Source organism: Acinonyx jubatus, chromosome E4 (assembly GCF_027475565.1).
Source record: "Acinonyx jubatus isolate Ajub_Pintada_27869175 chromosome E4, VMU_Ajub_asm_v1.0, whole genome shotgun sequence".
NCBI classification, from domain to species: Eukaryota; Metazoa; Chordata; class Mammalia; order Carnivora; family Felidae; genus Acinonyx; species Acinonyx jubatus.
In genome coordinates, this window is record NC_069395.1 from 45,335,599 (window position 1) to 45,348,893 (window position 13,295).

General features: G+C 36.1%; 1 protein-coding gene across 5 annotated transcripts in view; it reads right to left on the reverse strand.

Moving 5' to 3' along the window:
• Positions 1 to 578: 578 nt before the first annotated feature.
• The window catches only part of TRMT1L (tRNA methyltransferase 1 like), a 39,501-nt gene continuing 26,784 nt past the window's right edge, over positions 579 to 13,295 (reverse strand). For 4 of the 5 annotated variants that reach the window (XM_027074353.2, XM_027074351.2, XM_053209426.1 and 1 more), the window contains 5 exons: positions 6,758 to 6,836; positions 4,294 to 4,457; positions 3,722 to 3,784; positions 1,929 to 2,055; positions 579 to 1,827 (listed from right to left, as the gene is read on the reverse strand). In XM_027074353.2, the coding sequence (XP_026930154.1) occupies positions 1,575 to 1,827; positions 1,929 to 2,055; positions 3,722 to 3,784; positions 4,294 to 4,457; positions 6,758 to 6,836 (686 nt within the window). In that variant the 3' untranslated portion in view covers positions 579 to 1,574. The remainder of the gene's footprint in view (positions 1,828 to 1,928; positions 2,056 to 3,721; positions 3,785 to 4,293; positions 4,458 to 6,757; positions 6,837 to 13,295) is intronic. The other variant, XM_027074352.2, reaches the window with a different exon arrangement.

A 13,295-nucleotide genomic window follows, 5' to 3' on the forward strand; every position in this document is an offset into this window, starting at 1 on the left:
TTATATATTATTTCTCTATCAAATTAGGCTCCTGGCATAAAGCCCAACGTTATCACTGATCAAAATATGTCATGCTGATAAGCATTTGGCAAGATTTGAGACAGATACTCAATTTAACAATATGTACAGATGGTCCAAGCGCTGGTTTGCCTTGTGGATTTATAGTAATTTTTAAGTATATAAACAAAAAAGTAATAACTTTTTATTTCTTTTTGTGCTCATTTGTAATAATTTTAACTGGCAAAAGTTACAGGGTTTTTTGGGGGGTCATTCTAGTATATCACTTGCAGTTCACCTGTTCGTTTATTTAAATATGATTCTAATGGGAGAAAACACATCCTCCTAGGACTATGCTATAATAACACAAAGAATTTTTTTTTTATTTCTGCTCATCTACTATGTTGATCTCACTCCCTGGATCTTTAAATATGTCATGGCTTTTTTTCTTCCATAGTGTATTTAAAACCTTTTCAGTTATAACTCTTCTCCATCCCCCAAGCTTTATGCTGAGACAAAAAGTTACTTCCTCTAAAAAATAATTCAGGGTAAATATGGATTATGTCCTTGAGACAAAAATCTAAATTTTATACCAAATCCTGTTATCCAAACTTTTACATTCAAATGAAGCAAGAACAAAATTTATTAATGGAGTTTCTACTAATTTTCATAGTCATGTTAGCCTGGGCTACTTATACAAAAAAATGAGCACATACACACACCCAAAAACAAAGCATATCTGTCTCCCACCACCCCCCCAAAAAATCCTTACTTCGTAAGTTCATAAGGTGGCAAGTTTTACTTCTGAGAGGTAGCACAAACAAGCAAAGGAATATTGTACGTGCATTAACTGAGGCACTTGAGATCACCCAATTTAATTTACAGCAAAAACTCTCCAGAATTTCGGTGCTTATGAACAACTATTAGAACAATGGTCTCAATTTACTTTGACAAACTCTTACTCTGACTTCAGTCACCTGACCTTAAACTTAAAAGAAAAACTTATTTCTATCTCAGACAAGTATTTAAATTCTCAAAAGCTAGTAATAAATTAAAAGATCAACGTGGAAAGAAGTATGATTTCTGAAAATTGGGAACACATTTTAGCTCTGTAATTGTGAAATAATGTTAGTGACATGAAAGGGCATTGTTCTATTTAGGGTAATACGTAAAAGGCTTTTGGCTTCATTTTGTGTGCTTAAACAGAAAGACATGAATCAGTTTAAGTAGACATGTGATTAAGAACAGTAAAGGATGGTTCCATAACATACATAAAATTCCAAACACTTTGCAAGTGAAAGTTTTCTGAGTTACTAAATGGTAGGGTGATCTCAGTCATAAACCTGGCTTCATATGAAATGTTTTCATTAAAATTTTAAGTTTTCTTTACAATAAGAAAAAACTGGAAAGCACAGCTCCCAAACTAGCTAAGTTAGAAACTGCTAATTTTCTGAATGAAAACAGCACTGGTTTTTATTTTTACACCACTGAACTAAAAGAATAGAAAAAGAACTACAGTTGGTATAGAGAACTACCAGGCCATCTAGACAGACATCTGGAGTAACTCTTGACTACATTTACCATCTTCTGCAACTGCTGGCTTCTGCTTTGTCGTTCATTGACATTTCAACCCTGTCAGCCACTGTATCCTCGGATGCTGGCTGGACGTGGCCCTCCGACTGTCCTCCCGTGTATGTAGGGGTGCTGTACTTTAAAAGGATCGATTTAAATTGCATCAGAGGTGCATCTGTACGAACACCCATTGGGTCAAAATGAGTTCGGCTCACTCGAAAGCCTGCTTGAGAAAGATAGCACAAAAACTTTTTCAACCTGCAGGAAGGAAAGGAAAAAAAAAGGTTCTGTATTTTTATGTAAATCACAATGTCATTAAAATATAACATATACATTTTGCCATTCACTGGTTGTCTTACTTTGGCATATTCATTCCTTTAATGCTGTGTCTGTGGATGTTGTAATAAAAGGGAGGATGTTCAGTACTGACATCAGTCTTTTGCCTTTTGGCTAAAGTTGTGACTGTTTCATTACCTTTTCTTTTTCCTGAAACATACACATACAAAAAATCAGAACACCTTAATAATGACTCTTTTTGGCCTGATATTTTCTATTGTGAAAGATTTAAATATTGATCAATCTTATAATAATTTTTGAGAACCCATAGAGATTAGTCTGATTCTCTTTACATATAAGAACAGCTCAGATACTTTATTTTTAAAACTTATATTTTACTTTATTCTAAAAAGGATTTAAGACACCCCTGCTGAAGGTGAGTGGCCTGGCTGAGGTTACACAACAAACAGGAGTAAAATGATGCTCTTAAATCCAATGCTTATTGCAATGTACCATAATGCCTTTACTCTCCCAACTGAGGATTAAGTAGAATTGTGAATATTAGCAAATTAGTTGAAGATGCCAACTAAACATGACCATTGGAAGGAGCATTTAGTAGTTATTAAACCATATACTATTAAAAGGAGTTGAAGTTTTCTTGGCTTTGAAGATCAACACTAAAATGTTGAGCAACTAATAAAAAATTGTAATTCTGTCCTTTGTCATTCACTGACATTTCAACCCTGTCAGCCACTGTATCCTCCGATCCTGGCTGGATGTGGCCGTCCGACTGTCCTCCAGTATAGGGGTCATGTTAGCCTGGGCTACTTACACAAAAAATGAGCACTTACACACACTGAAAGCAAAACAAATCTATCCCCTATTCCCACCAAATCCTCACTTTATAAAAGGTGGCAAGTTTTACTTCTCACAGGTAGCACAAACAAGCAAAGGAATATTGTACGTGCATTAACTGAGGCACTTAAAATCACCCAATTTAATTTACAGCAAAAACTCTCCTTCAGAATTTCAGTGCTTGTGAACAATTATTACAACAATGGCCTCAATTTACTTTGACAAAATCTTACTCTAACTTTAGTCATCTGACCTTAAACTTACAAGAAAAATGTATTTCTATCTCAGGCAAGTATTTAAATTCTCAAAAGTTAGTAATAAAAGATCAATGTGGAAAGAAGTATGATTTCTGAAAATTGGGAACATATTTTAGCTTTGTAATTGTGAAATGACATTAGTGACATGAAAGGGCATTGTTCTGTTCCTCTGTCTTAACACTATCTAGTTCTTTTTATTAGTATTCAAAACACATTTAGAATCTAAGCTTTTAAAGAGCAAAACAAAACCTTAGACATTAAGACACTGACATAAATCTTAAAATCCTTTGGATTTGAATTTGTAATCCCTAATACAACCATATTTTAAAGTGTGCATGCACACATCCCAAATTATAAGAAAGGCTATATAGTAAATTCTTCATGGCTAGAGAACAGGGTCTTATGGTTAATGGAATTGTGATGTATGTTGATGAGAAAGTTTAAAAGAATTAGAATAAAACTGAATATTACTGTATCAAATATAATTTGAGCTTAGTTTGGTTCACATGGTTCTTCAAGGTCTTCTAGTTCTTTCAAGGGGATCACCATATATTAGAGATGTGAACAAGTAAGTACATGTTAATAGAAATTCTGAACTGTACAAATGCCAGATAAACAAGTTTTACTATAGTTATGTTGTCAGTATAATACGGTAAAGAAGCATTTTAAAGTAGGCCACCAGAGCAATCTCTTCCTGCCCTTCTAACTGCGTTTTTGCACTAATACATACATATTTACATATATACACACGGACATATACATACCTTGTGCAATGTAGTTATCTGGTGTGGTATCATCTGTAGTCTTAATAAACACACCACATTCTTCTAAAATAAAAACATGGGAATAACAAAATATTTTACAGAATGACCTTAAGCAACAATTCAAACTTTAAATAAAAGCTTACAAAATTCTATACACACTGCTTTTATGAAATAGGAGATTCTGTGGTAAAAACAGGCTACAAGGTTTACATTTTTAACTGCCTAACAATAGCTGCTGCTTTTAATGACTTAACTAGAATGTCTAATAGGCCCACCCTTGTATCAACAGCCAGATAAAACTACAAAAGCCTATTTTATACCAAAGAGAAAATAAAGGACAAAAAACAGTTGTAATGAGTGAAAGTGTACAGCTTCTGTGTCTCGATGGATATTACGAAAATTTTCGACCACACTATTCTCAGAATTACCCAAGGTTTCTCTCTGTCTAAAGCAGGTATAGGATAATAAAACCACAAGACTTTTAGTTCTTTTAGTCGACTAAAATGAGAAAAAAATATATGTATATTTTAATAAAATTGTTACTCATTTCAAGCCCTGAATGTAAATGTCACCTTGCTTGAGATTTGAAGGTGTAGGAACTGAAAACTGACTTTGAGGAGTACACTCTGATTCAAAGATTAATGTCTTTATTAGGGTCTGAATGTCATCTAAACCATGGTGAAGAGATTCAAATAGCATTCTTTTGAGGAATCCAGTATTGAAAAGGGAACTTGACCTGGAAAAGAAAAAAAAAAAAAAAATAGAACTGGCTTTGAGAAATGTCTATTAAAAATAAAAGTCTCAGGGCACCTGGGTGGTTCAGTTGGCTAAGCACTCTTGATTTTGGCTCAGGGCATGATCTCATGGTTCATGAATTTGAGCCTCCATCAGGCTCTGCACATTGAGTGCAGAGCCTGCTTGGGCCTGCTTGGTACCCTCTCTTCCTCTCTGCCCTCCACCACACATGTTCTCTCTCAAAATAAATAAACTTTAAAAAAAAAAGTCTCCATAATTTAATCACAACTAACTTAATTTATAGGATGGAGTAAATGCTGAAATTAAAGAATTTATGATTTATTTTAATGTTTACTTTTGAGAGGGGGACAGGGGCAGAGGAGAGGGAGACACAGAATCTGAAGTAGGGTAGGCTCCAGGCGCTGAGCTGTCAGCACAGCCCAATGAGGGGCTTGAGCTCATGAACCGTGAGATCATGACCTGAGCCGAAGTTGGATGCTTAACCAACTGAGCCACCCAGGTGTCAAGAATTTATGGTTTAATTTAAAATTACTTTCTATTTGCCCACACCTTTTATCATGTTATTTCTCTAAGTTAGTGGGATTAGTTGTGGAAATTTCACTCACAGTAAATCAACAAAGAATTTATTGAGCCCTCAGGTAAGGTGTGAAAGACTACTAGCCCTGTGGTATATACGGGTGTGGAAGATATACCAAAGTATAAAAGACAGTGTTTACCCTATAAAAGCCTATAAATCTAGATAGGACCTAGACAGGCGCACAGTGTGAAACATAAGTTTTCATAATGCATATTCTTGTCAGTAAATCTTAATCCACCTTGTGTATGGTAAAGTGGGGTGGGACAGGAGTAGGTATAGGAGAATTACAGTGCTGATGGTGATTCAGTTAAAAAATGGCACAAGGGTAAGTCTCATCGACCTCCCATTTAATTTGAGAATGACCGGTATAATGGACAGAATATGAAATTCCAAGTCAGATAAACCTGAATTCACATGCTGGCTCCACCACTTACTATCTATGTAATCTTGAGTAATTACTGCTTTTGAGTCTCTTATTGTTCATCACAAAATAGAAAATAAAATTTTTCAGTCTTGTTATGGGAATTGAGATAGCACACAGAAAATCCTAAGTATATCCTCAATGAATGACAGCTATTACTATTTGGTTAGCAAATACATATGAAAAGATGTATGACTTTAAAGTGTCAAATGAATGATCGATGTGAGATTTACTAAAATGGGATTTAGAAATTTTGGGTGAAACACCGGAAACTTCAAAGAGGACACAATTTGAACTGGATCTGGGGAAAGGGGAAGAGACTGTGCATGAGAGTAAAGACATGAACAATGGCTCTGAGTGAGGAAATCTTTGCAGGTGAGTCCCATCTAAACAGCTTTACCTAAAACAAAAGCATGTACTTTCACATGTCCTTCACACTTAAAACTAATTTCTTGAAGACTTATATCAGTTGACTCTTCTATAAGAAGTTACGGTGATCATTTCATAATCACATCCTAGTTCTGCAAACTGTCAGCTGAAAAAAGCCTCATTCTTACTAATTCAGAAATGAATGATCTAGTTTGCAGATCTGCCAGGCTCTTTTTGATCTCACCATCTCTTAGCAGTGTCACAAACTTGTGAGAATAATGGTATAGAAAAATCTGAAAACAGAAAACACTTTAGGTTCACAGGGGTAGAAGAATTATAATTATTTACCTAGACTTAAAAAAAAATTAAATTGAAATTTGTTCTTTTACCACACATAATAAATCAATATGTAAATCAATTTTGAATACTGGCCTTCCTTAACATAATTCCTATGACGGAATTATGTCTCGATAAACCCATTACAAGCTGAAAATGCATGTACTAGAACTAACCTCCCGAACATCATAGCATAACCTAACTACCTTAAACATTCTCAGAACACTTAAATTAGTTAACAGTTGGGCAAAAAATATTCAGCACAATGTCTATTTTATAAAGTGTTGATTATTTCATATGATTTATTGATTATATTGAAAGTGGAAAAACTGAATGGTTGTTAAGTGTACTGGTTGTTGATCCTCATGATCGTTTGCCTGGCTGGGAACTGTGACTTAATGCTACTTGCCAGCATCATGAGAGAGGACCCATATTGCATATTGCTAGCATGGGAAAAGATTAAAATGCAAAATTTGAAATACACTTTCTATTGAATGTGTATCGCTTTTGCACCACTATAGAGTCAAAAAATCCTAAGTCAGGAACCATCTGTATATTCTTATGCTTAAGCACATACCATAGAGGTCCAAGTTCTATTGCTGTCTTTCCAGGCATGCTTCCATGACAGTTACAGGGCAGCTGTCTATATGGGTTTTCTGTGAAAATATAAAAAGAACTCAAAGGAGAAATGACAATGTAAATAGTAATTGTTGTTAATAATTTGCGGCTACTATATAATGAGGATCTACTATGTGCCAGGTATTATGCTAAGTATTTTATGCATTTAAAAAATTTAATCCTTACAACTCTCTGAAGTAGGTAGTGTTAAAATCTCAATTATCCAGATCAGAGAATTAAAACTTGAGAGGTCATAGAAATCCAGGTCAAATGGCTTATTAGAGGCAAAACTTCTACTAGGGTTTAGTCACTATGCTACATGAAACAATTTAAGTAGGAGAAAGTCTAGAAGTCCACAAGACACTCATTTAAAATCAACTGATTGGGGTATAAATTATATGCAATAAAATTTATACGTGTTATGTGAAAAGGTTGAGTTTTAATAAATGTAACCAACATCCCATCAAAATAAAGACATTTCTCATTAGTTACTTCTGCATTTGGAAAGAAAACAAATTACACCTTAGGCTCGATTCATATTCAGCCCCCCAAATAGGTTAGAAGAATCTTAATTCAGTTTAAAGAACAGTGTGAGACCTTATAATCACAGGGAAATTGGGGAAATACTAGCATTATTCTTAGTTTCCAAAAATGGGCAATATTTTACTATGGACTATTCAGTTCACTTAAGCCTCAGAATAGTCATTTTAAATCAGACTCTCTCCAACTGACTTCCCCCAGGGCATTCCTAGGTTATCATCCACTTTCTTGGAATGGCCTGATCTGATCAATCAGTTCTAGATATATTCAGAACTCAGAATTACTTGGTAGGGCCATAGGTCTATGGCCCATTGCTATCCAACATCACTGTTACTGAACGTAATTAAATGCCATAATGCACAGATACGAGATCTTATTTTAGATTTACTTAAAGGCTTCTTCCTTCACTGTTTCTACTAGATCAACTTTTCAGTATTATTGAACTCTAAGCCTTATCATCAACATTAGATTTGTTGAGAACTATGTTCCAACGTTATATGAATATATTCAAGAAGTCTTTCCTGGAACCATTAAATAACTAAACTACAAAACTATAGGCAGTATTATCCAAATTAGGGTAATTTATATTTACAGTTCTTTCAGTTATACCCACTTACCACAGGCAGGTGGCAGCACACACATGAATTATTAGTCAGTTTGTTTCTTGATGCATCTACAAAATGCTCCCATCATACCAACCTATGTCTTTTCCCAAGCCCCTTACCTAGGATTTCTAAGTGCTAGGTCAGCAATAGCAAATTCCCTCTTTGACAGGTCAGGGCTATCATTTCAAGTTACTAGTAGCAAAAAACGAAGGAATAAAGAAAGAAAACTAGTTATGTCCAGGTCACTGGTATATAGGCTGTGAAGACAATTCTAGATGAGGAATTAAAAATATTTGGAGACTTCTATTTACATGCAATGGATTAAATGTGTACTTTATCTCTGCTGTCTCCTAAAGCATTATTTAAATGAGAACAAAGGAATAAAAATCGAACCAAACGATAAATAAATTGGGAGGAAGTAACAAGATGATGAGAGAGGTCAGTAAAATTTTAGAAGTGGAAATAAGGTACACAAGGGGATAACTGATTTAGCAGGCCAGAGAATGCTAAAGCCTAAGCCTGAAATGGGCAGACAGGCTACCAACAAAACAGCAAGCCCACTAGTGTTGTGGGACTCCAGAAAGAGCTGAGAATTGAAGGTACTTATCATCTCGAAAGATGGGTATAGGGTTGGTACTGCAAAAAAGAGGTCTAGCTAAAAATTTTGAAGGGGTTCAATTAAGACCCCTAGATTTCCTTCTCTAATACCCACAACCAGGCTCTGTGCTTCCTCATTCCAAAAGATGAAGTTAATCTTGGATAAGGCTGAACCAAGATTCTTGTGAAATAAGAATAGGACACTATTAAAAAAGAAATAATAAGAAAATATGAAGTAACTTTAAAAAAGACAAAATATGACAAAAATTTAAAAAGAAGAGTTGGAAAATAACAATCAGGATAGCTATAAAGGAGAACTAAATGCCAAAGAAATGAATAGGATTATTAAAATAAAACAGAGGATCAATCTAGAAGATCCAATATATAGCTAAAATTATTTCCTGGAAGACAGAAAAGAGACTTTGAGAAGAAAATTATCGAGAAAAAATAACGCAAAAATAGACACATAGATCGATGGAACAAAATAGAGTCCAGAAATAAACTCACAATTACATGGTCAATCTATGACAAAGGAGGCAAGAATATACAATGGGAAAAAGACAGTCTTTTCAAAAAATGGTGCTGGAAAAACTTGACATCTATATGTAAAAGAATGAGACCGAACCACCTTTTTACACCATACACAAAAATAAACACAAAATGGATTAAAGACTTAAATGTGAGACCTGAAACCATCTCTTCTAGAAGACCGCACAGGCACTAATTTCTCTGATATTAGCTGTAGCAACATTTTTCTAGATATTATCTCCTGAGACAAGGAAAACAAAAGCAAAAATAAACTATTAGGACTACATCAAAATAAAAAGCTTTGCATAGCAAAGGAAACAACGAACAAAAAAATTCAGCCTACTGAATTAGAGAAATATTTACAAATGATATATCCAATAAAGGGTTAATATCCAATATACAGACAGAACTTCTACAACTCAACACCGAAAAAAAACAATCTGAATAAAAAATGGGCAGAAGACCTGAATAGATGTTTTTCCAAGAGGACATACAAGTGGCCAACAGACACATGAAAAGATGTTCAACATCACTAATCATCAGGGAAACAAATCAAAACCATAATATCACCTTACACCTGTCAGAATGACTAAACTCAAAAAGACAAGAAATAATAAGTAAACTGGTATAGTCACTCTGGAAAACAGTATGGGAGTTCTCCCCCAAATTAAAAGTAGAAATACTATATGCTCCAATAATTCCACTAGTAGGTATTTACCGAAAGAATACAAAATCACTAATTCAAAAGGATATATGCATCTCTCTGTTTACTGCAGCATTATTTACAATAGCCAAATTTACAAATAGCCAAATTATGGAGATATATGTACATCTCCATATCTCCACACACAATGGAACATTACACAGCCATAAAAAAGGACAGCATTGTAGCATTTGAGACAACCTGGATGGACCTAGAGTGTGTTATGCTAAATGAAGTAAGTCAGACTGAGAAAGACAAATGATTCCACTCACAAGTGGAATCTAAAAAAAGCCCCAGAAATGAATAAACAAACAAAAAGCAGAGTCAGACCTATAAATACAGAGAAAATCTGATGGTTGCTAGAGGGGAGGGGAGGGGAGGGGAGGCTGGGCCAAATGGGTGAAGGGGAAAGGGAAATACAGGCCTCCAGGCCTTCAGTTATGGAATGAATAAGTCAAGGGAATAAAAGACATAGCATAAGGAATACAATCAATGATACTGTAATGGTGATGTACTGGAACAGATGGTAGCTATATTTGTGGCATTATGTATAAATTTGTCAAATCACTAAGTTGTACACCTAAAGCTAATGTAGCATTGTGTGTCAACTACACTCAAAAAAGAAAAAGTAAATTAAAAAAAAAAAGAAAATGTGGTACATATATAATAGAATATTATTCAGCCACAAAAAAAGATTAAAATCCTGCAATTTGTGACGTGAATGAATCTTAAGGGCATTATGCTGGAAGAAATCAAACAGAAATACTTTATGATCTCATTTATATGTGATATCTAAAAATGTTGAACTCCAAAAAAAAGAGTACACTGGTGTTTGCCAAGACCTGGGGGCAGGGGAAATGAAGAGATGTTGGTAAGAGGCTGCAAACTTTCAGTTATAAAGAGAAGAAGTTCTGGGGATCTAATAATGTACAGTGTGGTGACTGTAATTAACAATGCTATACTACATAACTGAAATTTGCTAAGAGAGTAGATCTTAAATGTTCTCATCACACACACACAAAGGTAACTGTGAGGTGATGAAAGTGTTAACTAATCTTATTGTGGTAATTAGTTCACTATATATATATAAAATCAATGATACACATTGTATATCTTAAAGTGACACAGCTTTTGTTAATTGTATCTGGATAAAGTTGGAAAAAATGTAAGTTCGAAAGGAAGGACCTCACCTATGAAAAGAAAAGAAAGAAAGAAAAGAGAACAGAAAAGAGTCGCCTGGGTGGCTCAGTCAGTTAAGTGTCTGACTCTTGATTTCAGCTCAGGTCATGATCTCACAGTTCATGGACTCAAGTCCTGTGTCAGGCTCTGCACTAACAGCATGGTACCTATTTGGGATTCTCTCTCTGCCCCTCGCCTGCTCACGAGTATATGAGCTCTCTTGCTCTCTCTTTCTCTTTCTCTCTCTCTCTCTCTCTCTCTCTCAAAAATAACTAAATAAATGTTTAAAAGAGAGAAGAAAAGAAATATTCCAGGGCTGGGAAGATGGTAGAGTAAGAGGAATGTTAAGCTCACCTCGTCCCATGGCTACAACTAGGTAACAGTTACATCATAGATAACCCAGGAAATGACCTGAAGACTGGAAAAACAAACTCCACCACTAAAGGCAGAGAAGAGACCACACTGAAGAGGGTAGGAAGGGCAGAAATGCAGTGGGGAGCAAAACAGTGTCACCATCTGCCATGGGGAGAGGAACAGATGATTACACCTGGAAGGAAGCTCACTCAATGAAGACAGATAACCATAACGTTTGGCTTTGAATTTCATCAGTTCTTAAAACCAATAGTACTTAAAGCCCAGAATTTTAAAAATCAGTGGACTTGGTTCTGGGAGAGCCTGGAGGGCAACAGGAAGTGGAGTCCCTGCCCTTAAAGAGAGCATGGAGCCCTTAAAAAGGAGCCCTGTCCTTAAAAAAAGCCCATGGAGATTCAGTGTAGAAACAGCAATTTGAAAATGCCTGGGACATGGGGAGGGAGAGTAGTTTACTCATTTTGGATCATGTCCTGGAGGAGAAGGGATTGCCAAGGGACTTCTCTAGGGTCAAAAGAGCTGTCAGGCACAATATCCCTGTCCCACCCTCAGCATAAACACATGGCTATGTGGAAACCAGTGACATTCACTACATAACCTGCTTACACCACACCACTACCCCTCCAGCCGGACCTGCCTCAGTCCCAGGGCTGCAAGTACCCTCCCCTAGAAGACTTGTACAAACCTTGCAATACTAGGTCTCCTGACCCATATGTTTTGTGTGGCCTCAGTTTCAGTGGCAGTGGCTACACAGGCTTTTTGGAAGCCTCGTGTACCTTGTTAAAATTGTGCACTCCACCCATACATCCCTGGGTCCCTGCAGGTCTCATTTTGCAAACAGACTGCCATGCACCTTGTTAAAACTGCACACCCCACCCTGGGGACCAAACACTGCCCATAACAGGCAAATAGAGACTCAGTGGATGACTGGACTCAAGGGAAAAGCAGCCAGGACACAACAGCAGGGTGTGTTAACACACAGAAGACATGCCTTAAGCACCGGGCTCTGGTGAAGGGGGCATTACACTGCAGGGCACTACAGGACCTTTTCCTCATAAGGTAATTACTTTCAAGAGCAGGAGATGTAGCTGACCTTCCTAACACATAGACACAGAGACAAAACAAGGAGACAGAGGAATATGTCCCAAATCAAAGGATAGGACAAAACCACAGCAAGAGATCTACACAAAACAGATAGAAGTAATATTCTTAAAAGAAAATTAAAAATAATGATCATAAAGATAGTCACTTGTCTTGAAAAAACAGCAAAGGACATCAGTGAGACCCTTAACAAAGAGATAAAAAAGAACCAATCAGATATGAAGAACACAATAAATGGAATAAAAAATATACTAGATGGCTAAAGTAAGCAAAGGAACAAATTAGCAATCTGGAAAATAGAGTGATGGAAAGTAATCAAGCTCAACTGATGAGAGATAAATAATTCTGCAAAATGAGAACAGACTTAGGGAACTTAGCAACTCCATCAAGCACAACAGCATTCACATCATAGGGATCCCAGAAGAAGAGGAGAAAAAGGGGCAGAAAATATATTTGAAAAAAAATATTGGAAAACTTCCCTAATCTGTGGGAAAAAGATATCCAGATTCAGGTGGCACAGAGATCCCCCAACAAAATCAACCCAAGGAGGTACATGAATACACACAGTAATTTAAATGGCAAAAAGTAGTGATAAAGAGAGAATTTTTAAAGTATCATGAGCAAAGAAGAAAGTTACATACAAAGGAAACCCCATAAACCTATCAGTGGCTTTTTCAGCAGAAACTTTGCAGACCAAAAGGGAGTGGAATGACCTATTTCAAGTGCTGAAAGGAGCAGCACCTGTGTGGCTCAGTCAGTGGCTCTTGATTTCAGCTCAGGTCATGATCACATGGTTCATGAGATGGAGCCCTGCATTGGGCTCTGCAATGACAGCATGGAGTCTGCATGGGATTCTTTCTCTCCCTCTCTCTGCC